Source organism: Pteropus medius, unplaced genomic scaffold, assembly GCF_902729225.1.
Source record: "Pteropus medius unplaced genomic scaffold, Ma_sr-lr_union100, whole genome shotgun sequence".
NCBI classification, from domain to species: domain Eukaryota; kingdom Metazoa; phylum Chordata; class Mammalia; order Chiroptera; family Pteropodidae; genus Pteropus; species Pteropus medius.
This window is the reverse complement of record NW_024352787.1, coordinates 10,850,254-10,877,977: the sequence shown is the minus strand read 5'-3', so window position 1 is coordinate 10,877,977 and position 27,724 is coordinate 10,850,254. Positions and strand designations below refer to the sequence as shown.

Here is a 27,724-nt window from a genome sequence, read left to right as displayed (position 1 = left end):
CATGGCTGATTTCAAGTTACTATGTATGTTACTTAATTAGGAAGAGTTGGGAAGAAATATGTACAATCAGTGCTCTCTAGCCCATATAAGCTAGCCCCACCATACCACTACTGCTGTTTCATTGGGCTGTAGTGAGGATTTATTGGGAAAAAAAAGTACAGGTCATCTGGTAAACATTAATAAATGGTAGCTTTTACTGTTGTTATTATTGTTTTTAGCCCAATGATACTACCTTCTCACTTGAGTCCTTCAACAAGTGCTTCCTCATTATATTTTCCTGCACCTAAACAATCAGCTATGAGCACTGTCAAAGGACTCATGAAGCATTGTGATCCCATTCATTGACTTACTCCATGTAATAATTGGCTTTCTACATATTATAATTAAAATAAAAACTTAAAACTTGGATCCCTTAAGGTATATAGTAAAGAAGTGTTAATGTATTTGCCTCACAGATTTTTCAATATGATGAATATTAAGTGTTTTGAGGGTTGAGTATAATGTTATTTCAGAGTTGTTTTTGTTTTGTTTTGTCTTGTCATCATTAATTACCTTCTGCTATTGATAGAAACAACTGGGGGAATATTAAAAATTTCCATTTATAGTTGTGATATAATGAATAACATATGCCCAGCTCAGTTTATTGTGGCTTGGCTTGCATGTTTAAATCCAATAAAACAAGTAATCGTACTCATGCCTTTAGAGGATATGGCTTAATGGTTTACTTACATTGCTTTGACATTTTGTTCTTGGGGATTTGAAGAATGTCAATTGTTGTCATTGTGCACATTTAAAAAAATTGAAGTGGTCTCAGTGCCTTACATTGGATATCTTCTCTTTCTATGTAATTTTTTCTCACTGAGCTAAAGGTACGTCAGACAAATTTTGAAACCCCTGTTACTGTGTTCTGTGCTCCATTTATTCAGATTTTTGGAAACTTGCTAAAGATTTGACATGAAAACAAAATTAAGCTTAGAACTCTAGGTTTTGTGAAGAAAAATTCAAGTGTCATAGTTATTTCACCAGGGGAAATAAAATGAAATTGTATACATTGTGTACCATATTGTTAAAAATTCAATTAATATTATACTTACATTATATTTAACTGAGTACTTATAAGATTAAATATGGAATCTTTAAATATATCAAATGCACAGAACATTATCATGGTGGAAATGAAGTAGCAATTTTTTTGAGTAGTATCAATGTCAGAGTTATCCATATAATCAAAAAGTGCACAAAACATGCATAGTTTCCTCACTAAAGTGAATCTGATAATTTCTATAATTTTCTCTGCTCTTTCCACACATTCACTTGACCAGTTTCTTTTTCACCCCTCTAGTTTTAAAGTCAAAAGGATAAAATATTTGCTCCGATGACTGGTCCATAGTCATGAAGACTTGAAAATATAGAATTAAGGTCTTTTATCTTCAGTTTTCTATTTTCTGTGTCATCTAGGCAAGCCTGGGTTCAGATACTTATTATGGGTAATAAAATGTACTTAGATTTTTTTCCCTATAGGGCTAGTATTCATTTCTCAGGCCAGTTGGATATAATTAGTAAATAAATTAGTAAATAAAATTTGCATCACATCATCAACATTTGCTGTAACAAAGATTAAAGCCATTGGTACATTGTTAGGGTGTCTTTGTATTTTGTGTATTAAAGCGCTGGGTAAACAAGGTGATGAAATAAGGATGTATAGTGAGGGTTACACTAATGATGGTGCTGGATAAGTTCAGAAAAGAAAGGCTCTTGTGAATAAGCTAAGTGTAATCAAACACTTTATTTTTTCATAATATTTAGGATTTGTAACTATATGTGTAGAACTCAACCTCTTGCTCCTCCAAAAACAATCCTCCAACACCTCCCTGAAAAATACCTAATTTCTGAGTATTTCTAACTCCTAGTCCTTGTTACAAGCCATCAAAGTATTTGGTTTGATTACTCAGATTTTAAAATGTTACATTTATTAGGAATGCAATTATATATCAAAGGTGAACAGATACTATATTGAATTATAGTAGCTAATATTTATTGAGCACTAACTATACACTAGGTACTATTCTAAGAGTTTTGCTTATATTAGCTTATTTAGTTTTCCCAACAATTCTAAAAATTAAGGATTATTATAATAGTAATAATCCCATTTTATAGGTGAGGAAATAGAGGCCTAGAGGGTTTAAGTTGGCTAAGGTCACACAGCAGTTTAATGGCAGGACAGGACTTGAATCTTGTCTGCCTAGCCCCAGCCCTGCTGTACTTAACCATTACACTTTACTGTATCCTATAGAGAATATCTAAAAATAAAGTAGACATGACATGTGTATTTTAAATGCTAAAGTTAACTCCTGGTAGCATAGAAGGGAATTGAAGATTTCCAGAGACTGCTAAAAAGAGTAGTTGTATAAAACATTACTGTGTCGTAAATGAGAGAGAAATATCAGTGAAGTCATAGATATAAATGTAGAAATTTAACCAGAAACCTCTGCAAAGCCTTAAAGATGTGGTCCCACCCTGCTTCCCTGGCGACTTGTTTTCCTGGAGTAAAACAACTGATTAGCATGTTTTATTTCTGTTGTTAATGCCAAGCTTGTTTACCATGATTGGCTCTCCCTGACTGGTGCGTTTAGTGCAGTGCTTGGTGGTTCTCTAAGGAGCTTTCAGACATCAGCTGTAAATTATATGCTCGGCCTCCCTGACTGTGAGATCCGTGCCTCCCACCTGGTGCACTGGGTGCAGGCTTCCACACATTCGCCATATGTGGGCAGAATCATGCTCAGTGTCTGGGGGCAACACTGCAAATTATAAAGTGAATTCATAGCTCTCTGGGCAGGTCCTTACGTGTGCAAATCCTGTTCCTTGTAATTGGAATTGTGTTTGTAAATCCCTATACACCCAGGTGAGAATAAACTATGCCCCCGTACAATGGATGGAAAGGAAAAAACAATCCGATTAAGAGGCCAAATTAACTTCCTCTAAAAACTAGACAGTATGGGTGGGCTTTTTGCAATTACATGCTTTCATGAAATGCAATCACAGTCTTTCATGGTGTGCTCCTTATTTCTTAAAAAAAATTGTAAAATCCATATTTAATGGTAGTTAATTAGTGATATTTTCTAGCTATTCAGTCAGTCTTTGGAAAGAGATCTTAATGTCACCTCTTGTGACATCTTCATTATTATAATGTAAGCCTAAACTCTGCCTGACTCTTATTGGACAGGGTAAGGCATAGTATAGTTAAGTCGACAAATAAAGTAGGATAGTTTTTACTAATAACTTTTGCTAGATACATTGATTTCTTTCTATGGGAAGGGCTTTAATGATAAATTTAATGATCATTATTATGTAACTGTTTATGTGTTCTTTTAGAGTTTATGTTACCCAGTATATTTTCAATATTAAAAATAGTACGAGTGACAATGAGTTACTATCTTTAAAGACACAGATTAATCTCAAAAAGTCATGTCAACGACACTTCAAAATTATAAATAAACTACAGAAAATCATCATTGAGAATCACCTAAAGACTAGCTGAAAAGATGTCTATAACTAAGGATAAAGAGAAGAAGATATGTTGAGACTGGTAGAAGAGGTAGAGATGCAGAATGGGCTGATCTCACACCCACATGTGGTGGTTAAAAATCAGGAGGGATATCTTGGCTGCAGAGGTCCGTCCTGAAGAATGAAGGGGCCAAGCCCAGGGTTCCAGTGCTGGAAAGAGAAGTCCTCATAACTTATGGCTGTGAAAACAAGCAGAGATTGTGGCTGATTGAGATGGGGAGGGGTGGGGCTGCTGGAATTCCAGGCATTCCTCTTAAGGAGTCTATGCATAAACTCACTTGCTCTGAGCTCCAGCACTGGAGCAGCAGCTCGAAAGTGCCAGAGCCATACAGGTGGGAACTGAATTGTTTGGCTTCAGGGCAGAAGCCATTGTTCCTTTGTTGACCCCTCCCCCTACTCAGGCTGCAAGGTTAGGCAGGTGCAAAGTGTGAGTCTTTATCAACCTGGTGAACATCATGCGCCCTACCCTGTTGATTATCTGAGACTCTGCCCATTCCAACTTGTGGGCCCACCCAAGTTGCTTCCAGTGGCTTTTCCACACAAATAGACTGTCTTGGCTTGTGTGGCAGCCTCTTAAAATGTCTCAAAGTTCCACAAACTCAAATGGGAAGCATCTAGCCCGGCTTGCCCTGTACCTCTTCCTAAGTGGCCCCAAGACTGGTACTAATGGCAGTCAGCCTCAGCTAGTAGCTTAGCCTGTTGTAGGCACCTCCAAGCCCAGCCCAAGTAGCAACCATCTGCAGATCACTTTGTAGCTCATACCAACTGGCCCTGGGCAGGGCACATGCAGCAGCCCACCTTGGCCTGTACTAGAGCCCCTCCCAAGAGGCCCTAGAACCAGAACACCTGGTGACCAGCTTCAGACCACACCAGAGCACCATCCAACCACCTCCAGAAATGACACACACAGAGGGTGAATTCAGCGGGCACTAGAGCCCTGCCAAAGCAAATTCTGCTCTGTAGGGTCAGCCCCTGCACAGTAGCTCCTCCACTGTGGTCATGGCCAGTCCTCACAACCATTCTCTTCCACTGATGTGCAAACAGCAGTCAAGGCTCAACTACAACCAGACACATATAACCTTCATAAGGGACTAGGGGGACTGTGCCACAGGGTCCCACAGGACACCTACTACTTAAGGCCATTCTACCAAGACTGGGAGATGTACCAGCTCTACTAAATACATAGAAAGAAACACAGGGAGGCAGCCAAAATTAAGAGACAGAGAAACATGTTCCAAATGAAAGGAGAGAACAAAATTCCAGAAAAATAACTAAACAGAATAGAGACAAGAAATCTACCAGATGCAGAGTTCAAAGCACTGCTTATAAGAGTATTTACTGAAGTTAGTGGAAGAGCAGGTGAACTCATTGAGAACTTTAACAAAGAGATAGAAAACAAGAATGGAGATAGAAAAAAAAAGGCAGTCAGAAATGAAGAATACATCACAGGAAATCAACAGTAGATGAAGCAGAGAACAGAATTAGTGATTTGGAAGACAAAGTAGCAGAAATACGAAATCAGAACAGTAAAAAAAAAAAATCCAAAAAAGTGAAGATAGTTTAAGGGGCCTTTGGGACAACATTAAGCATATCAACATTTGAATCATAGGAATACCAGAAGTAGAAGAGAGAGAGCAAGGAATTGAAAACCTATTTGAAGAAATAATGATGGAAAACTTCCCTTGTGTGTATGAAATAGACATACAAGCCCAGGAAGTGCAGAGTGCCAAACAAGATGAACCCAAAGAGGCCCACTCCAAGACACATCTTAATTAAAATTTCAGAAGTTAAAGAAAAGAGAGACTCTTAAAAACAGCAAGAGAAAAGCAATTAGTTACACACATGGGGGCTCCCATAAGACTGTCAGCTGATTTCTCAACAGAAACTTTGCAGGCCAGAAGGGATCGGTACGAAATGGTCAAAGTGATAAAAAGTAAGGACCTACAACCAAGATTACTGTACCCAGCAAAACTGTCATTTAGAAACTAAGGACAAATAAAAGAGTTTCCCAGACAAGAAAAAGCTAATGGAATTTATGAACACCAAAGCAGTAGTACAGGAAGTGTTAAAGAGACTTATTTAAGAAGAAGGAAAAAAAGATTAAAAATGTCAATAACTATATATTTATCAATAGTTTAAATGTAAATATATTAATGCTCCAATCAAAAGACAGGGTAGCTGAATGGATAAGAAAACAAGACCCTTGCTTATGCTTCCTACAAGAACTCACTTCAAATCGAAAGACACACACAGAATGAAAGATATTTCGTGAAAATGAAAACAAACAAACAAACAAAAGCCAAGGTAGCAATACTAATACCAGACAAAATAGACTTTAAAACAAAGGCTATAACAAGAGACAAAGAAGGACCCAATAATTCCACTTTTGGGTAGTGGTCCAAAGTAACCCAAAACACTACTTCGAAGGGACATGTGAATCCATATGTTAATTGTAGCATTATTTACAATAGTCAAGATATAAAGGCAACCTGAATGTCTATAAATGGATGAATGGATAGTGAAGAGGTGGTACATATATCCATAAAAAAAGAGTGAAATCTTACCATCTGTGACAACATGGATGGACCTAGAGGATATTGTGCTGAGTAGAATAAGTCAGATAGAAAAAGATAAATACCATATGATTTCACTTACGTGTTGAACTAAAGAACAAAATAAACAAAACAAACAGAAACTCATAGGTACAGAGAACAATTTGATGGTTTCCAGATGGGAGAGGGCTTAGGGGTATGGGTGAATAAGGTGAAAGAAATTAAAAAGTTCAAATTGGCAGTTATAAAAACACTCATGAGTTGTAAAGTATGGTATACAGAAGATAGTCAACGGTACTAGATTCATCAGAGTGATTACTCGTAAGGTATATAAATGCCTAAATACTATGTTATATACCTGAAACTAATATAACATTGTATGTCAATTATCAATGAAAAAAACATATATAAAAGTCATGTGGACCACTGCCTACAATATCCAATTGAAAGCTAGAAATTGTTTTAGAAGTTTTTGTCAACATATTTGTTTTCTTTTTTGTTGTAAATTATCTCTTCCCCTTCTGCTACCTACTCTTTCTCCATTATTTTTGTTTTATTCTGTTATATTTTGTATTTTAGGCAAGTTTGAGTTGTAAAATCGATTAATATTTAGAAAATGCATTATTCTTACTTGAAAGCATCTTAACAAAACATAACCTTTCTACCTAACATGGAATCACAGAACACCCCTCATGATTTCATAATCCCAAATATTTCTGTGAATGAGAACACTGCAGCCCCTCACATTTCTCTTCATTCCCTGGAGGCACAGTATGGGTTGAATTGTGTTTCCCCAGAAAAGATGTCAAAATCCTAACCCCAGTACCTGAGAAGGCAACCTTATTTGGAAATAGGGTCACTGCACATATAATTAATTAATTTAAAATGACGTCATAGTAGAGGGGGCACTAATTCAGTGACTGGCAGTCTTATAAGAAGATAGCCATGTGAAAATGGAGGATTGGAACAATGTACCTCTAAGCCCAGGAATGCCTAGTGCCACCAGAAGCTCATAGAGAGACATGGAACAGATTCTCCCTCTTAGCCCTCCGTAGAAGCCAACCTGCTGACACCTTGATTTTGGACTTCCGGCCTCCAGAACTGAGAGACAATAAATTCCTGTTGTTTTAAGTATCACCCAGTTTATGATACTTTGTTGCAGCAGCCCTACAATTCTAATACGAAGCATAAAGCAGTGGATTAAAATAAAAACCGCTTCTCTTAATATTGGAATTCTAACCTTTCTCATGCCTTGCTTGGTCTCTTTTCATAATTTTCCAGGCACCATCCTTGATGCTCTTAGGTTTGCACCTATTCATTTTACTTCCCACTACCATGTTACTATTTCTTTCTATGAACATGAATTTCCAGTGGTCACTCCCATTGTGCCTGCATCAGTATAAATTCTTGAATGAGGCATTTGACGGCCTTCCATTTGAGCCTCAATTGCTTGTCCAGCCCTTTTCGCCTTGTGCCTGCTGTGCACACCATTGTTTCAGACACTCACATCTCCTTAGTTCTCTCAGTGTGACCAGCACTTTCCCACTTTGCTGTTTCTTTTGCAACAACCCCTGCCAAGAGAATTTTACTTCTCTTTTGAAACTGGTCTCAAATGCTGCTGTAATTGTTTATCGATTCTCTGTCCCAAGTAGACACGTTTGCTATCTCTGGGCTCACAAAATAATGCATACTTTTTAAGGATACCTATAGTAGCTGGCTTTGCATTATCAATATCTGGCCACAAATTTTTCACTGTATTAAGCAAGTCCTCAAGGCATCTTTGGCCCTTGTTGGCAGAAATCTGGCATCCTCAGGCTAGATAATAATTCCATCGTAGACTAACCAGAAACACACCCTGCCAATTTCAGGTTTTTCCTGTGCTCCTCTTAGCATATGTTCTCCTTTATTCCCTTGAAGAATATTGTAATGGAGTCAAGTCAAAGCCGCTTTTGTTCTTATTCCCATCACTATTGGTATCTCCTTACTGACCATTGGAAGATAAGTTAAGAATCTGATAATTCCCTCATCTTAGAAAATCATAAGATAGATGATTTTTCATACTAAATCTCTTAATCTGCATTTCCTCCCTGAGCTGTCGAAAGTCTCTAAAAGTGTAGCAAAACTTTTCTTATTGGATTCCTCTATTAAAAATTTTGAGCATGCATTTAAAATTAGATATTTATTTATTTAATTTTAATTTATAAATCTGTACATATACACTTGTACTTACATACTTTGTATATTGTAGAACATATACATTTGACATTAAAATATAAAAGTTCTAATATTTTCTTCCCCACTATGAATAGAGGTATATAAGTGAATTTTTAAAAAAACGTTTGAGGGATTGCTTTTTTGGTTAGAAACTATAGGTAAAAGAATTCCAAATCTAAAATTAAACTTGTTTTTCTCAAAGAATACAAAATGGAAATGATATAAACTTTACTGATAATGTAAGAAGCAATATATGATTATAAATTCACATTAAAGGAAATATACATAAAGCCTGAAAGAAGCTATACAATAAGAATATAATTATTCAGGTTGATGTTTAAAATGATATAATCCGAATGGAAAAGAAGAAACATTGAAGGATACCAATAGCCATGATTTATTGTAAATAAATGAAAACTAGAGGGGAGAAACAAAATTAAATTTACCTTTAATAAATAACTTGCATTATTAAGAACCTTTTTTGTGATCATTTAAGTGAGTGTTTATTTAAATCAGTGGTCCCCAACCTTTTTGGTACCAGGGACCGGTGTTCCCATGAAAATCTAATACCTGATGATCTGAGGTAGAGTGGAGGTGGTGATGCCAGTGCTGGGGAGCAGCTGCAAATACAGATGAAGCTTCACTCACTTGTCTGCTGCTCACTTCCTGCTGTGTGGCCTGGTTCCTAACAGGCCACGGACCCACCCATACCTGTCTGCGGTCTGGGGGTTGGGGACCCCTGTTTTAAATAATCCCAGTATAATTTTTTTAGAGTTAAATTAATATGCTCTGCTTACAAGTTAATAGATTATAACAATTTTAAAATATCTAAATTTTGTCTATTTTTCTTTTCCTAATCTATTTTAAGTATGAAAATAATTTAAGCATTTCTAAGACTACTTTGTAATCGTTTAGACTCAAAAAGTATGGAACGCTGATTTTGCTGATCCAATATTCAAATTATTGTCTCAGTGGCGTCTGAATTTTAGTAAAATTTAAGTGAAAGTAGTATACATCATATTTGAAAACAATTTTTTTTGTGATTTGTCTTTAAAAATGTATTGAGATTTTTTTTTAATCTGATTCGGAATCGGATGGACTGAACACATGATGAAATATATTTCGTCGTCAGAATTCATTGTTAATGCTTTCTTATGGTACATAAGCTGCTACCATGATGTAAACAGATGAAGTACTTGCAGTTATTATAATATTATACGTGTTTACACTGTAATTTTTTCATACTGTGTGTGATTTCATATTCTTTAATTTATTAATTAATTCTATAAGAAAACAAAGACTAGAGTTATCAAATGAAGTGCCTTCACCAGAAAACAATATTATTGATTTTGTAAGTCATGGATAGAAATTTAGGGCTTCTAAAAAGAAGTTTTAGTGATGTAGTAAAAGTTAACACATAGTATTTATTATGTGCTAGGCATTGTTCTAACACATTGCATACTTTAACTATGTAAGCCAGTGAGGTGGGTAGTCTTGTTCTGACTTTTTCACATTTGAGGAAGCTGAGGCGCAGAGAGTTTCCATATACTTTACCAAGGACATAGCCAGTGTATGGTAAAACTGTGTTGTGAACCCAGGTAATTTGGCTCTTAAGTCTTTGCTGTTCACTACTATTCTATAGTTTATACTCGTGACAGTTTTCCTTTGACTGCTGTCAAATAAACAGATTGTTGTTCTTTTTGAGAGAGAGAAATAACATGAAAAAGAGGAGAGCAGGCTTAAAAGTCTATTCATTAATTTAGCAGTTATTAATTTAGCAATTATTGAGTGATTCTGTGTAAAATCAATAAGATCAAATAATTTATCTCAAGAAATTTATAACCTAGTAAAGGAAAACTAAGTAAACAAACTGTGATAAGGGTTATATTAAAAGGCAATTCAGTTTTACTGTGGTAACAAATTAACTCCCAAGTTTCAGCTTAACTCGACATTTTGATATGAGTCAAAGACTCTTCAGGGAAGTTGTCCTCCATGCAGGGACTCAGCAATCTAAGATATTTCCATATCGTAGCTATGTTCTCGCAGTGTATGGCTTCCATTGCCATCAAGGTAGAGGGATAAAGGAACCTACAGGACTCATATTCTCTACTTTGTGCTTCAACTAGAAAATAGTATACTTCATTTCTGCTCAGATTTCATTGGTCAAAATTGTTCACATGACCCCTTGAACCACAAAGGGATTAGAAAGTGTGGGAGAGCATATGGCTATTCCTTGAGCAATAAATGCCTTGACCAAAGTTATGTATGGTTAATTGGAGCAGAAGAGAGTTTGACAAGAGTTAGAATTCTATGGGAATGTTGCTGAAAAGTGGCAGAAATGGAAACGGAGTCATAATAGAGGCTAGTGAAGGTAATTGAGGAACACAAAACATAAGGTTTTGGGCATCCCATAGGAGGGAGCTGTAGGCAGAGTCTCTTCAGTACCATGGAGAGCTCTTGTAATTTAAATTAGTTTGATACCATATCATGTCAATTGTATTGCCTTTATTCAACAACAATTCATTCCATAAACATTTATTATGTGCCTATCATAGATGTGGTGGATAAAAAAAGTTATAACACATAACTAACAGTCTAGTTGGGAAGGCAGATAATTTTGTAACGCAGTGAGTAGGTTCAACAGAACTATTCTCTGGGTTTTGTGAGAGCATGGAGATATTCCTAACATTGACTGTGGGTACAGGACGTAGTTGTACAGAAAATTTTCTGAAGGAGATGATTTATGATTTCATATGTGTATTAAGTGATGAGTGAAGGTTGAGCCAAGCCAGAAGGAGAAGGGGCACCTTAGGCCAGAGGTCAGCAAACTTTTTCTGTAAAGGTCCAGATAGTAAATATTGTAGGTTTTTCAGGCCATAAGAGTAGATCTCTGTTGCATATTCTTCTTTTTGTTGTACGACTTTTCAAAATGCAAAACAATTTCTAGCTCAATCGTTGTACAAAAACAGGCCATAGTCCATATTTGATCCATCGGCCGTAGTTTACTGACCCGTGGTCTAAGCAGAGAGAACAAGAGCAAAACCACAGATGTGCACATATAACGATATATAGTTTGGTCTTGATGGAATATGAATTTTGAATAAGGGTCGTGATAAATGAGCCCAAAGAGATAGAGGGCAGAACGTCATGTTGAGGAACTCAGGCCTACTTCTATAAGTATGGGTTGCCACTGAAGGATTAAATCACTGGAGTGATAAATTCAGATTTGCAATTTATAAAGATACCTATATTGAGGAGTTATTCTGAGGAATTAAGAGACCAATTAGGGAGCTGTTGGCACTGGTCAAAAAAGAAATGATGCAAGCCTGAAATAAGGCCATAGTGGGAAGGGTAGGCAAGAGAGGGGCACAGCTGAAAAAATTTTGAGGTTACATCAGGAGGACTGATGGTTGATTGGGGTGGGAGGAAATAGTAAACAATGAGTCCAAGACTAGATAGTGCTCTTTAACTGAGATGATAAATATTATCATTGATGTACCTCCTTTAGGAGGAGTCCTGATTGTTTTAAAGGATCTCTGTCACTTAGTCCAGATTCACAGTAACTACATTCAGAAAGCAGAGGCCCATCTTCTGTCTCAGTGTACTTTTTGGAAAATACGTCATGCTGTCCAGGAAGGATATGAGGAGCTTTTGCTCCTGTCCATCAAATAGATTGACTGCTACAGGCAATAGCTTTCCAGTGGTAGGATGCCCACAGAACTCAATGTATAGATTCATGAAAATAGTCCTAAAAGCCATGGCTTTTTAAGACTATCAGTTATTTTAGCTATTTTTGGATCAAGAAATCTAGAACTTTAACGACTTTGAACTTGTCCTCTGCAGTAGACATATACTATCGATATGATTGCCCCCCAAAATTTATACAGTTCCCCACATTGTGAGTACTGCTATCCCAAAGTAGAATTCCCATACTTCTTTTCTAGAGTGAAGCCATGTAATTTAGTTTACACCTACTAGACTCATTCTTATGACACTTGGATATAGAAGACAGATATGAGGTGGGGGACTCAGCATGGGAAAATCCACATTCAATCAAGTGCAGTAATGGAATCTTATATATTTTTTTGGAATAGCTGAGGTGGAGGTTTGTTATTTCAGTCCAAATCTGATTGATGTCAAGGAGTGAGTGGTAGCAACTGCTGTTTTAATTTTGGACCAGTCCCATGGTGTGGTGGGCATCACTCCTTGCTGTGCAGCATCCAAGGTTATTTCTCTCTACCTGCCAGAGAAATTGGCTAATATCTCTAAAAATTCTTTTAATTAGCTAGATTGCATTCTATGATTTGCAACTGAGAAGCCTATAGGTCGTGTTTAGCTTTGTTGAAATGTTTGAGTACATTGACTTAACAAAATAGGCAAATAATAGACAAATCAAATTCTGTAAGTAAAGTTTTTCATACTTGAATCAAATGAAAAGATTAAAGAACGACTAAAAGGAACTCCATAATTCATTTTCTTTCTTCATTTACAACATAATACTACCTTTCCAAATTAGATTTTCAGAACAGTTTATTTCTTTATTAACTGATGAAAGTCTTTAAATGTCACTTTTAAAGCAAGAGCAATTATAAAAATAAAAGGAAATAGAAATAATCTTAAATATTTTTCTTACCTTCCATTTCTTATGTAGGCATAAGTTAATAAATTTACTAAGCTTCCTGACAAAACATTCTATCAAACTTTCCGAAAGTATTTGAAGTAATAAAATAATATTTATTTTAAGATTTCATCTTTTATAGACGAAGGTTACATTTTTTACAAACAAAAATCTATAATCTTAATGTACTTGCCCTTTGTCTGTTGATATCCCATCCACAGTTGTCTGAGTTCTTGGAACCTATGAAAAATAAGCCAGAACATGATCTAACCACTTTAACCACGAGAAATTACAAAGTAAACATATTTGAGTATACCATGTCTTTCTTAATTTACAAAATATAGAATAAACCCAACATGAATGTGTAATTTCCCCATTACTTTGGTTATTTTTGGTAATAAAATCTTCAGTCTGTTTCTTGGAAGTTAATAGTCTGCATTTTTATGAAGATATATACATTTTATTTTAGAGATGGGTTATCACAAAAATTCTAGTTACAGTTCTGAAGACCCAAGGTATGCATTAAAAGCATAGAAAAGTATTCCTGAGGGAAAATGGAGTTCACACAAGGTTTAGTCACAAACTTAAAATAACTGAAGACTTGTCAAGGAAAATGACATCCCAGAAGGCACAGAAACGTGTATCACTGTCTTAACAGGGATGATGGAAGCAACTTTAGAACAATTAAAGACATTGTGAGCCTAATCTTGCAGAAGTATAATGTGGATAAAAGAAACTCTGGTATAGATTCCTATTTTTTAACCACAACTTTGACTGAGGAGACAAATATTTTTAACTAGATATCCAATGGTTCGAATGACTTAATAAATTTCAAACATCTCTACTTTGTCAAAGGCATAATTGTTTTAAAGTTATATTATTTTTTGATATAAAATTATAGTTATATTGTGAATATTCTCTTTTCAAATGCGTGCTCACAATATTCCAAAGGAACATGTATTTATAACATGGATGCTTTAAAATCTTGCTAAAATCAAGACAGTTATCAATCTTTTTGAACTTCAGAGTTTGAAGGATATACTTTACTTTCTTTGCCCAAAGCTAGGTCAGTCAGGAGAGCCATATTTCTTCAAGAGCTTACTTTCTCTCACCATCCAATTCTCTGAAAAAAGTATAGGCTCTTTTTCTGGAAAAGAAATCTCACATGAAAATTTTTTGTATGACAGTTCACATATAACCACAACAATGAAAATAAAATCTATATTTTAACTACATTATAGACACGTGTTTTATGTGTATGTATCTCCCTGAAATATGCAGTGTAATGAAATTCTTTTATTATAGATACTATTTTCCCTTTCCAAGTAATATTAACAACTCAGTGTGAATCTTATTATCCATAATGCAACAGGGAAAACACACCATCATAAATTTAAATTCATGATCAAATTCAAATTTCAGTTATTCCAAGAATAGGTTTCCAAATCACATATATTAACTAGATGGTATATATCTTTCATGACACAAAAGCCATTAAGAAAATCACTGTGGTGGATGCAGAAAATTGTGTTTTGAAGAACACTGGAAACTGATTCCGACTGCTCTCATTCTCCTAGTTCTCATTTTATATGCACACCTCTGTTCATTATGTTTGCCTTTATGAGAAGTCCTCCCATATTTCTTCTCTTCATTTAGATTGTACTCAGAGAGCTATGGAACTGAAAGGAGTCTTAGTGATCGTGGACCAACAGTTTACAGATGTTGTAACTGAAGCTTGAGAGAGGGCATCCTGACCAAGGTCATATAGCAGTATGTCGCAGAGTGAGGAAACAGTCTCTCGATTATACTCTGCTGCCTCATGTAAATAAAACAAGTATGGGAAATTTTAACTTTTCCCTCAAGACTCAGTTCCAGGTTTCTTCTTCAATAGAGCCATTTCTGACTATGTAGCAAGGGCACTGGCTTGAATCCAGTCTACACTGTCCACTTGCTCCATGACTATAAGTAAGTCCTTTTATCTTCAATATCTTAGTGCCTTGTTTGCTAAAATGGAGACAATAACAGCTGCCCCTCATATGGTTATTAAGAGCCTTAAATAAGTTAATACTCCTATTTTGTATTTTTTGTAAATACCACATGGTTAGTTAGCACTTACTTATTTTCTAGCTGTTTTATTTAGAATGTTAGTTTATTATGGTTTTCCCTTCTCAGCTCCAGTCATTTCAGGGCAGGGACTTTGTCCTAAATTTCTTCTATGTACCCCCATAGGGCCTAACACAGTGTTTGATGCAAAAATAGGGATTCTATAAATACTGTTTTTTTTTTTTCCTTGCTGGTTGATATTAAGATAAATAGATTTCTAATAATTGCATCTCTGACCAACTTTTAGATGCTCTCAAAGGAAATGTCAATTAAAATGTGGTAGCAGTATAATATGCCAGTATGTTAAAAAAGCAAAGACCACTGCACATTCCTAGTGTTTGTAGGTACACAAAAAGGTCCTCAGAATACATATTTGGGGTGGTTTTAGGAACAGTGGTTAAGAGGATAGGATATTTTGTGTTACTACCAGAGCCATTATGTAAGACATTGCTGGATAGTTTCAAACTGTATATTGGTACTTTAGTGATATTGCTTTAAACTCTGAGATCTGGACAGCATTTTACGAAGGCACTTTTAATGCATGTTCTCGGCTACACATTAGATTTGCTTGGTGAGCTTTAAAACTCCCAATACCCAGGCTTTACCCCAAACCAGTTAACTCGGGATCTCTAGGACTTGTATTTATTCAGTTCCTTAAGGTGATGCTGCTGTGCAGCCACACTGGGGAACTAACTAACTCCTCTGCCAGATTGTTAGATTGTAAGACTGTTGTTCTGTGGCATATTTATCCAGGATAGGGCATATGGTAATTATGACAGTAGAGCTACCTTATAAAATTCTGTCAAATAATATGCAGTCTAGTCTTTGACTCACTTTCTAAGAGGAGTTTTGAGGAATATGGAGACATTTGACCATGAATCCTGTTACCAAGGCTCTGAAACCCTGAAACCTTATTTTGTTTCATTTCCCTTCCCACATGATTGTGGCTGGGACTTTTGTTTTCCGTTTTGGCCAGGCCTACTCCTGGCAATGTTTTTATTGATATTTTTATTAACAAACTTTTATTTTTAGAGCATTTTTACGTTACAGCAAAATTGAGTGGAAAGTACAGAGATTTCCCATATATACCATTTCCACACATACACAACTTCCCTACTGTCACCATCCCACACCACAGTGACGTATTTGTTACAACAGATGAACCTACATTTACACATCATGATCACTCAAAGTCGATAGTTTATATTAGGGTTCACTTGTGCTGTAGTACATTCTGTGAATTTTAGCAAATACACAATGATATGTTTCCACCGCTGTAGTATCATACACTATCGTTTCACTTCCCTAAAAGTCCCTTGTGCTCTGCCTATTCATTCCTCCCTCCCTCCTAATCCCTGGCAAACACTGATCATTTTACTCTCTCCGTAGTTTTGTCTTTCAGAATGTCACGTAGTTGGAATTATATGCTATGTAGCCATTTTGGATTGGCTTCTTTCATTTAGTAATATGCATTTATTTATCCATGCCTTTTCATGGTGTGATAGTTCATTTCCCTTTAGCTCTGAATAACATTTCATTGTTTGGATGGACTATAGTTTATTTATCTGTTAAGTTACTGAAGGACATCTTGGTTGCTTTCAAGTTTTGATGATTATGAATAAAACTGATATATATATATATATATATATATATATATGTATATATATGCATACATACACACACATCCATGTGCCGGTTTTTGTGTGGGCATAAATTTTCAGTTTATTTGGGTAAATAGTAAGGAGTGTGATTGCTGGATCATATGGTAAGGGTGTATTTATTTTTGTAAGAAAACGTCAATTGTCTTCCAGAGTGGCTGTACCATTTTGCATTCTCACCAGCAACACGTAAGAGTTCCTGTCACTTCACATCCCAATCAGAATATGATGTTGTCAGTGTTTCGGATTTGGGCTATAATAAGTGTGTAGTGGCATTACACTGTTAATTTGCAGTTCTCTAATGACATAAGATGTTCAACATCTTTTCATATGCCTATTTGCCATCTGTGTGTCTTTTTTGGTGAAGTGCCTGTTCAGGTCTTTTGCCCATCTTAAGTTTTATTTTATTATTATTTATTAATATTTATTAATATTTTATAAATGAGGTAAACCTGAGAGAATCACCTTATTGAAAAATAAAGACAGTATCTTTTGATAGCTCATCTGGGAGCTGACCTGGCACTCACAGCTAGGCCATGCAGTTCTCATTTTGAATATAAGCAGTTTCACAGAACATCAACACCAGACAAGGCCATTCTCAGACTGTGATGGTTTGAAATAAAAACAATACCAATTTGTACTCATGCATGAACACAGACAAAAGCAAGAACATGGTGCAAACCACCAAAATGACCAACATTTCCCTCTTCGTGCTAATATGACTGCTACTGCTTTTTTATTAATCAAACTTTCATGCTACTCCATTCATCGTGCATCCTAGATAAAAATTATTAAGATACTTAGTGATAAAATTGCCCTTATTTCTAATAGCACCAAATCCAGAAGCAAAAACACCTTTCCCTGTGACCTCTCCAACAGAACTGGGTGGGGGTGGGTGGGTAGGGGGTAGGGGTTGTTTCCAGGACTTTCAGAACTAAAATTAGAAAATTCTGGGGTCAGCTTTCTAAAATAACCTAACACAAGCCCAAATATTTTAACAAGCCCCTCCTATTGAGATATCTTCCTCTTATTGAGATATCTTCCAGTTCCCAATAGTATTTGGTCTTCCTTGCTGTAAACACTTCCAGTAAATCCGATCTTGTTATACTGTAGATGTGGTCCTGGTGGTCTTTGGCGATGGGCAAAGACCAATCAACAAAATCAAAGCAAAGCTAGTGCTATAGCAATGAATTTAATAGATTACTCTTTAGCAATAATGTTTTAAATGATTAATTATCTTCTAACAATAGAAAGTAAAAAACTGCATAACTTATGGAGAAGCCAAACAGCATGATGAATCTTAACATAAAAGAAAAATGTCCAGAAAATATTGTTATGCCACAAAAAGAAAGATTTTGTTTTGTTTTGTTTTGTTTTATAACAACTTCTCTCCCATTCTATCTCTCAGGGATCATGTCTGACCACCAGTTTGGTAACCAGTTTATGTGTAGCGTGGTGGCCTCTCATGTGAGTCATCTGCCCACAACCAACCTCAGCTTCGTCTGGATCGCTCCACCTGCTGGCACAGGCTGTGTGAATTTCATGTAAGTACCCAAAGTGTCTGTGACCAATACAGAAGACAAATATACCTCTCATGAGGTTACATATCGTGTAATTATTTAAATGTATTATCTCAACAAGTTTTAGCATAATTAAAGCCACTAATTTTAGTGTCAAAAAGAGGTCAAAACTGTTTTTAAAAAGTAACTTCGGAGTTTATTTTTGCATATTTATTAATATCTCAAGAGTTCTAAATTGGATTTTGGCTGACACATTTTAGAAGAAGACCACAAATTTACCTTTCCTCTTTTTGGCCATTAGTGACAAGAGAGAAATGTGATCAGTTAGGAAATTGATGGTGGTGAGAAGTCAGGGACTCTATAGAAACTTAATGACTTTCTCATGTGCTTTCATTAAGAGAAAACTAGGAATATAGTGAGCAATGCCCTAACAGCATTCTTAAACACTGCACTATGTTCAAAGGCTGTGATTTGTAACATCTGTTAATATAGACTATCCCCCTACCACTGCCCAGAATCACCACTCCTAATCTTCCTTAGTAATCTTTTTTTCCCATAACATTGCATTTTTGCTTCTAACACGATATACTATGTAGTTAATCATATATATGATTTATTATCTTTCTTCCTGCTGAAATGCAAGTCCCTTGATGGCAAGATTTTTTTTCTGTTTTGTTCACTGATTGGCCCCATTTATCTAAACAGTCCTTGGCCCATAGTAAGCACTCACTAAGTATTTGTCGAATGGATAGGTAGGCCAATAGAATAAGGTCAAAGGCAGTTCAAAAATAGCATTTTATGGGTGGTCAGGGAAAAGAGAGCTAGAAAGTATCTTGAATGGTTTTCTATTTCAACCTTCTGTCCAGACAACAAAATCCCATAAAGTATGCATACTTCAAAGTTTACCACTACCTTTCCTGCCCTTTTAATAATACTCAGTTCAGTGTCAAGGGTTCCTATGGCTCCCACATCACTGATTTTATACACTTTCTGCCTATCCGCTGGGTTACCAGGCTGCAAACATCAGATTCACCCCCTACAGCTGGTTGACGTTTAATCCCATCATTTTCTTCCTCAGAAAGCTTTTCATACTTGAACCCATTTCTTCCAGTGCCTCTTGCTAAGATGACTGCAGTAGCTTCCTAACTGATCTGTTCACCTCCAGCCTGTTTCTTTTCCAATCCATCCCATGCATTGTTATCCAGTTAATCTTCCTAAGGTACAACCTTGATCATTCGAAACTTGGATACTCCAAAACTTCTTTCTGAAGTCTAGCCCTTTGGCATGGGTTTGCTAGGTTCTTCACAATCTTGCTGTTTATCTCTTCTCTCCCATAGCATGTAGCTCCTGATAGGACTTTCTATAATTCTCTAAACATTTTGTGGCTTACTTTCTTTCTCCATACTTTTCCCTTAGTCCAGAATGCTTTTTTCTCTCAACTCAAATTGTGAAAATCCTATTTATTCTTTAAGACCTGTTTCTAAGACATCAACAACAGAAGTGATGTGTGTTGTGACATTTTGCTTGTAACTCTAATATAGTGTTGATTATATTTTACTATATACTTATTTGAGTTAATATATTTTAATATGTACTTACCTGAGTTAATTTCTTGCCTTGGATAGGGACTTCTTATTTCTTTGTGATCACCCTACAGTTGATACAATGTCTCAAACAGAGAATTTATGGAAAATACCCCTTAAACTATAGGATTTTCAGTGTTGTCTTTTCTTTTAGTTTAATAGCAACCTTTAGTAATCTTTGACTCTTTCTTTTCACATTCTTTATCCGACTGATGTTGGCTCTGGGAAGGATAATTTAAATTCTTGCCATGCATATCTTCTTAATTTAAAACAAAAATTATTTTTTGAAAGATAGAGCACACAGTAAATTTATGTCAACAATATAGAACTGCCTACTTTCAAGTATAGTTTTTAATTGAATCTGTTTAAAAATGATATTTGATGGCTATGGCTTCACTGTTCCTGGGACATCAAACTCTATTTTCCTCTGAGAAACAACTTAGATATTTTAAGTCTTAACCTCAAGGAATGTTTTTTTAGCAGTTGGTTTGGTCAGAAGTAATTTTTACTAACTACGGAGAAGTGTATACACCCTCACTTGTATTTCCCAGTAAAATTTTGATGATGTAATTTGCACTTTTTAGCATTCTTAATAACATTAAGTCTCTGTTTATCATAAGCCATGACTGTGTTGAATGCTACATAGAGTAGCTGCTTTTTATGTGGGCAGGATGCTTTCATTGATCTCTTTTCCTAATCTATGAGATAGTACATGAAAACTGAAGATTGAACAGACTACTGAAGCAATGCTTTTGAAATTTCTTACCTTTGTTTTTTACTACTCTATTTATTATTGAGCGGAGCAATATATAAGAGTTAGTATCTGTAATTAGTATGTACCTAGCAATACTTGAATACATGCTTATATGCTTTTGTGATATATTTTGTATAACTTTTGTGATATATTTTGTATAACTTTTTCATATCATTAATTAATTCATATCATTTACTTTTTCACATTTGTGTTTTCTTTAACAAATAGATTTTAAATCCCCCAAGATTAGGGACTGTGTTAGGGATTTTTACATACTTAATAGTTCCTAATACTGAATTACAGACAATGGAAGGAGGAATTGAGGAATAAATATTTCTTAATAGCTCATAATATCATATTTCATTGATTCTAAAATACAGGTTTTTTATATTTTGGAATCTCTAAACTAGAGTTACATTTTACAATTATAACTGGAAGCATTTACTTTATTTCTTAATGTCTTACAACCGATGGTGTCTTGGGTTTGAAGAAATCCAGCAACTAATATTTATCATTTACCATGTATGTGGTCTCTCTAGAGCCGCAGTCGAATTGACACTGCATACGATTCTGTAATCTCATGTTAGAACAGCCAGTGTATGATGCAAACTCTGTGATTTTTAAAACACACATATCTATTTAAATCCTTTAAAAAATGTTATAGTAAGAATTATGGAACATTTGAACTGAAATCCCAAACAATTACATAATGTGCTGTGTGTGCCTTTCCCAGAGAAGAGTAAATGGAACACACTGTATGAATAAACTAGGTTTTACTGTAAAACCGCTTAGCCATTTGGGCTTTTTACTGCCTTTCTCATCAAAAATAATCAAGTGAGAGACATAGAGGAAAGGATGGCCTGAGGATAAAGTTTCTGGTTGTACTGGTACAGATGTATAAAATGAACCAGTAACTAAATGTATTTTATCATTAGTTTTATTACACCTGTTGAAAGCATTTACTTTTTAAGTAATAATTTCACTCAGAGGTCTGCTTGGTATCTAGGTCTTATGACAGTATAGTTTGTTTTTACTTTTATATTTGATTAATCTTTAGTGAGTAGTAAGCTCCAAGTTAAAAGAGGCAGTTAATTATCCAAACTTCTTGAATGTAAATCTAAAAAAAAAAAGGAAAAAAATCCAAAGGATGAGGAGGAGGTACAGAGAAAAGAGAGGGAGGAGGAAGAAGAGGGCAGTGGAGAGGTAGGGAGAGACAGAGCAAGGGAAGGAGGGAAGGAAGGAAGGAAAATAGGAAGGAAGGAAGGAAAGAAGAAAATTTCCAAGCCATTTAACCCTAAAAGTTAGTGAGAAGCTGCCAGGGAAAGGGGGTTGTAAAATAACAATTACAACATTAATAATATTTTTGAAAATTTGCAATGTGCCAGCCACATTTCTAAGTAGTTTACATCTTTTAATCCAATTTATTCTCACAGTAATTCTCTGAAGTAGGTGCTATTATTATCTCAGGTTACAAAGAAGGAAATTGAAGTACAGTGATGTTAAATAACTTGTCTAAAATAACTAGAAGCTGACAGCCTGGATTCAGAAGGCAGTCCAGTTTTAAGCAAGTGATTTTTGCCACTTTCACTACAGTTGCCTCTAAAATGATCGCTTATCTGTTTTATTATTATAAAATACCCATGACATTGATGAAGTGAAAATTAATAGAATTTGTAGTGTGATATCAGAATCTTTCAACTTTTAAAAGTGCCAACATGTTTTTCTATCCCCATTTTGAAATTTCTACCTCTATATGAGATATAATAGTATTATCTAATTCATTAAAATATCAAGAAGCACTGATTTGAACTTCTGAAACGCAGAGAACACATTAGACTAATATCTCAGACATGAGTTACATCTTGATATATATGATGTAGATTCATTATCTGAATGCTTATTATATCCCATTCCTTGTCACGAAAGAATTCTATATGAGGGAATGTGTGAATTAAAGGCAAAATTTATTGCCATTAGATTTAGATCAGAGATGCTAGAATGATATTAGAATAAAAATGGAACATAGAAGAAGATCAGATTTATGCCTAAATTAGTGACAAGTTAATCTTAAGTAAACTCCCTCAAAATTGAGAGCAGAATGAATCAAAATGTTCTATTTAAGACTGAAGCAACAACAAAGAATGAACTCAAGACAGCAAATGGGTTCATAGGTGAACGATTTTTGAACACTTGATATTTTAAAGGAGATTCTCCCAGAGGGATTTATTAAAAATACACTAAACAAGAAAATTAAAAAGAATCATTTTAAAGTTGAAGACACTAGCAGTTTCTGAATACTGGACAGTCTTGAACTAATGCTGTTATAGAGATTTGAAGTGTCTTGAGTGTATCTCAGATGCCTTTAATTTTTGGTGAGGGCCATTCCAGTCTGTTTGGCAAATTCTGGTTGCCTATTTATTTTCATCCATCAGAAGAAAACATAGCAGATGTAATTGCCTTGTTGCTTAAACATTTGAAATAAAATCAGAGACCCCTTCATTGGTACATTTACTGGGAGTGCATGCATACCTATAGATAAGGATGCCAACAGTTGATACATACACATTTCTAGGTTATACATAGCTTACCGAAAAAATAAATTACTTCTCATATAAGGGTGAAATGATCATATCCACACTGTTTGATAAAACTAGATATGCTATTTCCAAAGGAAGAATTTCTTCTGTCTCCTAAATCACAAGTCTGTTGTATTTTTCTAATAATCCAGTTTCCTTTTTTAAAAAGACATCACCCAACTTAAAACAAGTATTTCAGTGCTACTCAAAATGGACTTTTGAATGACAGGATAAAAAAAATATTACCTATCCTTTAAAGTGAATGTCTAGAAGCCTAACTGATAGTTTTCACTTTCCTGTAGGCCCATTTTTCATCAAAGTTAGATAGCCAGCTAGACTTAGACAGGGAGACAATCTAAGTTCAAGGACTAATGTATGTTCTTATTTATCAACATTTTTGAAAATGAGGTCAATATGCTTCCTGGGGATTTAATTTTTAATTTTAGGGAATGTGGTAAAATATTGAGATAAAATATGTCCATTAATCTCCCGGAAGGTGTGAAGAAATAATTTTTATTATGTTAATTATACAACATTTTAAAAAATTGACAGATATTCAAAAGACAAAACTACTCCTTTCTTTTTTTTCCTGTCTTTCTTTTTTCTTCTGTCTTCTACTTCTTTAAGAAGCCACAGTATAAACGACACTGATTATATTAGGACAATCTACTAGAATCTCATTATGACACTTTTTTTTTGTATCGAAATCATAAAACCATCAGAGAAATGGATCTGCTTTATAGTGAGAAAGTTTTTCTATTTCAGTAATGAAATATTTTTAAATAGGTTACAAAGATGGACCTGCATCTCTGGAATTCTATCCCACAGCAAATAGTTGTTGTCTAGAGCTGAAAAACAAACAAACACTGCCTTCCCCGAAACAAAAACAAAAATCTTATATCAAATTCACCCTTCCATACTTATAATGGAATCATAACTTGTGGAGGCATATAGCTAATGCCTTTAGGTAACTGAACTGAGGTTTGGCATCCACAAGATGCTTCTTATTACAAGGCCTTGTGGTTAAATGGGATTACTATTCCACTTGGCACTATTAACTTGAAACCACATGGAACATTTGTGAAAGCAAAAGACCAAAGTCAGTAAATTTTAAAGCTTGATGTATAACAATGACTAACAGTTCTCTATATCTAATAGACGTTTCCTAAATGAGATGTGGGCAGAGATTTGGATTATTTCTCTGTTAGTAGAATGAAACCAGTTTTAGAAAGCCTCAAATGTGAAATTATTTTTTTTCTTTAAACTGCCTACACAGTCAGAATTAGTGATGTCAAGTAGTGATGATTGGGAAACAGGTGAATAAGTTTTTATCATGGCAACAAAAACTGGTTTGCCAATATAGTCACTTAGATAATGTATACTAGCAGCAGGATTTTATTTAGTTCTGCTCTTAGTGATGTCTCTAAATAGTGAGATATTATTACAAATATGAAATAAAATTTTGATTGCATCTTCCAGATAAGATTTTTTAAAGACCATGTCCTTTCCCCTGTGAATATGTGTGTGTGTATTTATTTGAATATATGTGTGTATATTTATATACATATATATATATACACATACACACATTTGTATATATACACATGCACATATATGCATATATACACAAACACACATATATTCTAAATATTGTTTCAAACTGTACTTTCTGATGTGGCAGCTATAAGACACAAGTGTGGCTATTTAAATTTAAATTAATTAAAATAAAATAAAATTAACTTAATTTCTCACTTGCATTAGCAGCATTTCACGTTCTTAATAGCCACGTATATCTAGTGACTATTATATTGGACAACACAGATCCATTGTTACAGAAAGTTCTAGTGTGCAGCACTGTTTAGAGTATCTAATGAATTTATCATTTCTTCTAATATAACCTTAACATTTACAGAATGTAACCATGTAACAAGATTTTGCAATTGTTTTGTGAACTTGAACTATCGTATCTGCTAACGTGGCAAAGTGGGGCAGTTTTTTGTAAAAGCTGGTCACCTAACTGTTCATTTTAATTTTGTTTGTTGGTGTAGCAATTTCTATGGTCCTTAACTTTATGGGCAGTGGTAGACCTAGTGTGACAGATGAGGGTTCTCTCTGGTTACCTTCATTTACAGTGCTCACGCTTAGTGCTGCTCTTTGGCTGCCCTGAGCTAAAGCACCTTTCCTCTTCCTGCCCTCACAGCTCCTGCTCCCATCCTACTAATCTCCCTTTTATTCTATGCCACAGTGTTTTAAGTTCTGGGCCTTTTCAAATGTGCCCTTATCCCATGAAAATTTACCACCATGTGCCTAATAGTTACAATTAGCTGGCTGGAAAGCTAACCATTTTTAACATGAAAATGAGTAATAATGGAATTTGGAATACCATTTGATGATGATGATGATGATGATGATGATCACAGTAGTAGTAAAAATAGCAACTTACGTTTAGTGAGCACCTGTGTATTAGGTAGCCTACTAAGTTCTTCTGCTCTCCCAGAACTGTTGTCATTGAAGGAAGAGCTTGAAGAGCTCATAGAGTTGGTCCATTTGGATCTAAAATGTGTCCTTTTAACTACCACTTCATATTACCACTCTATGTCTCTTTTAAAATAATAATAATAATTATGAAGACAGTATGGCAACTTGAGAGAAGCTTGGAGTATTAACTGACAAAAGCATAAAAACTTGCTTCTACAACTTCAGATACATTACAATTATGTTTAGAGAGGACTTCTGGCATCATGGAAGACTAAGCTGGCACAACAGAATTTTTTTCCACTAAAGTCACATAGAAACTTAAACTGAGTAAACATTTAAAAAACATATAAAACTGGTTTGAATGAAACAGAAAATGTGAGGTGCCAAAAGAAAGAAGAGGTATCAAAGCTGAATCAGGAAGTGGGAGCTGACACTCTAGACCCTAGGACCTAAATCCAGTATTTTAAACCTGGATTTAGGTCCTAGGGTCTAGAGTTTTAACCTGAGTGGGACCTGGAATTGTAGTCATGAGCCCCTTCAAAGACAGCAGGAAATAGGGAAGGAGAGGGAGCTGGAACTGCATGAAGCCTGGAACCTCAAGTATTATCCATCACTGCTTGGGAAAAACAGCAAAGAAACTTGTCATCTGACTGGAGCCTTTGGTAAAGTTAAGTCATGAGAAACAAAAGCTCTCAGCATGTGAGGAGTCTGATTTTACAATATTAACCTGGTGTAGAATACCAAGTTAAGAAATTAACATCTAATAGAAGTTTTAGAAGGAGAGAATAAAAAGAAAGAATGAGCACAGGCATATTTAAGAGATAATGGAGAATTTTCTAAAAATAAGGAAGATATGAGTTTTTTCTAGCTAAACAAGATAAATGAAATAAATTAGTACTGATATAGATTATAGTGAACCTTCAGAATATCAAAGAAAGGGAAAATCTCAAAGGAAACCAAAGAGAAAAAATATTACCTATATTTTGTCAGTGGCCTTCTCATCAGCAACAAGATACCAGAAGACAGTGAAACAGTATCTTCAAATTATTTTCAAAAACATAAGGTTTGATTATTTTTACTGCACACAAATCATTTTAAAGCAAGTTTTTAAAGAATGCGATTCAATAAAAAGAAAAACAGAAGAAATATGTAGGATGCATGAAATTATGGTATAGTGCAATAATTGCTCCTAATAATAATTAGTAAGCATGTTAGAAACTAAGTATGCATTGAATATACAAATAAATTTATATATAAACTATGTACCAATAAATATTTTAGGATAGAATTTAAAGGCAAAGAATAACTATAGTACTAAGCAACATCAATGTGTAAGTTGGAGGAAGGAGGGAAATTGGTATTAAAGTTTTCTAAAGTCTTCCAGTTATTCTAGAAGAAGGTTGTAGGCTTAATTAAAGATGATTGCTAAAAATATAAATGTATAGACCAGAAATAAACGTGTAACTTCCAAAATGAGGAGTTGGGATAAGGAAAAGATTATACAAAAATGAATCCATCAGAAGAAAGGAAAAAGGCAAATAGAAAAAGCATAGGAATATAAAATGTAATATAATATAAATATGTATGTATACATATATAATTACAATAAATGTAAACAGATTAAATTTACCAGTTAAAACACTGTGACTTTCAAAATGCAATTTCAAAAATCCAGCATATATTGCTTCCAAGAGACAAACATAAACATAATAGTACAAAAGCATTTAAAGTACGGAGATGGAAAAAGACATACCAGGCAATTGCTGAAAGTTTGTCAATATATTAATATCAGACAAAACAAGTGAAAATTAGTAATATTAGGGATGAAGTGTAATTAGCTAAGAACAAAATAACATGCATATAGACAGAGCTGAAAGAAACATCCGAAATTGAAAACTGCCTTTGAGGTGGTTGAATACTGAGTACATATTTTCTAATATTTTAATTGCATGTAGTATTATAAAATTATTTGGACAAAAATTATCTAATTATTTGCAGAATGGATAAAAGCACTGCATGGATACATGAATGAAAAAATTCACGAGTGCACAAATGTTCCAGAAGATTGTGTTAGAGAATTAGGGTTTATACTATGCTATTTAAA

The 27,724-nt window shown here is 34.8% G+C and overlaps 1 protein-coding gene across 1 annotated transcript in view; it reads left to right on the top strand.

Moving 5' to 3' along the window:
- RELN (reelin) overlaps positions 1-27,724 on the top strand; it is a 458,093-nt gene that overhangs the window by 116,391 nt on the left and 313,978 nt on the right. Inside the window, exon 3 of the mRNA XM_039849355.1 lies at positions 18,118-18,253. Coding sequence (XP_039705289.1) covers positions 18,118-18,253 — 136 coding nt within the window. The remainder of the gene's footprint in view (positions 1-18,117; positions 18,254-27,724) is intronic.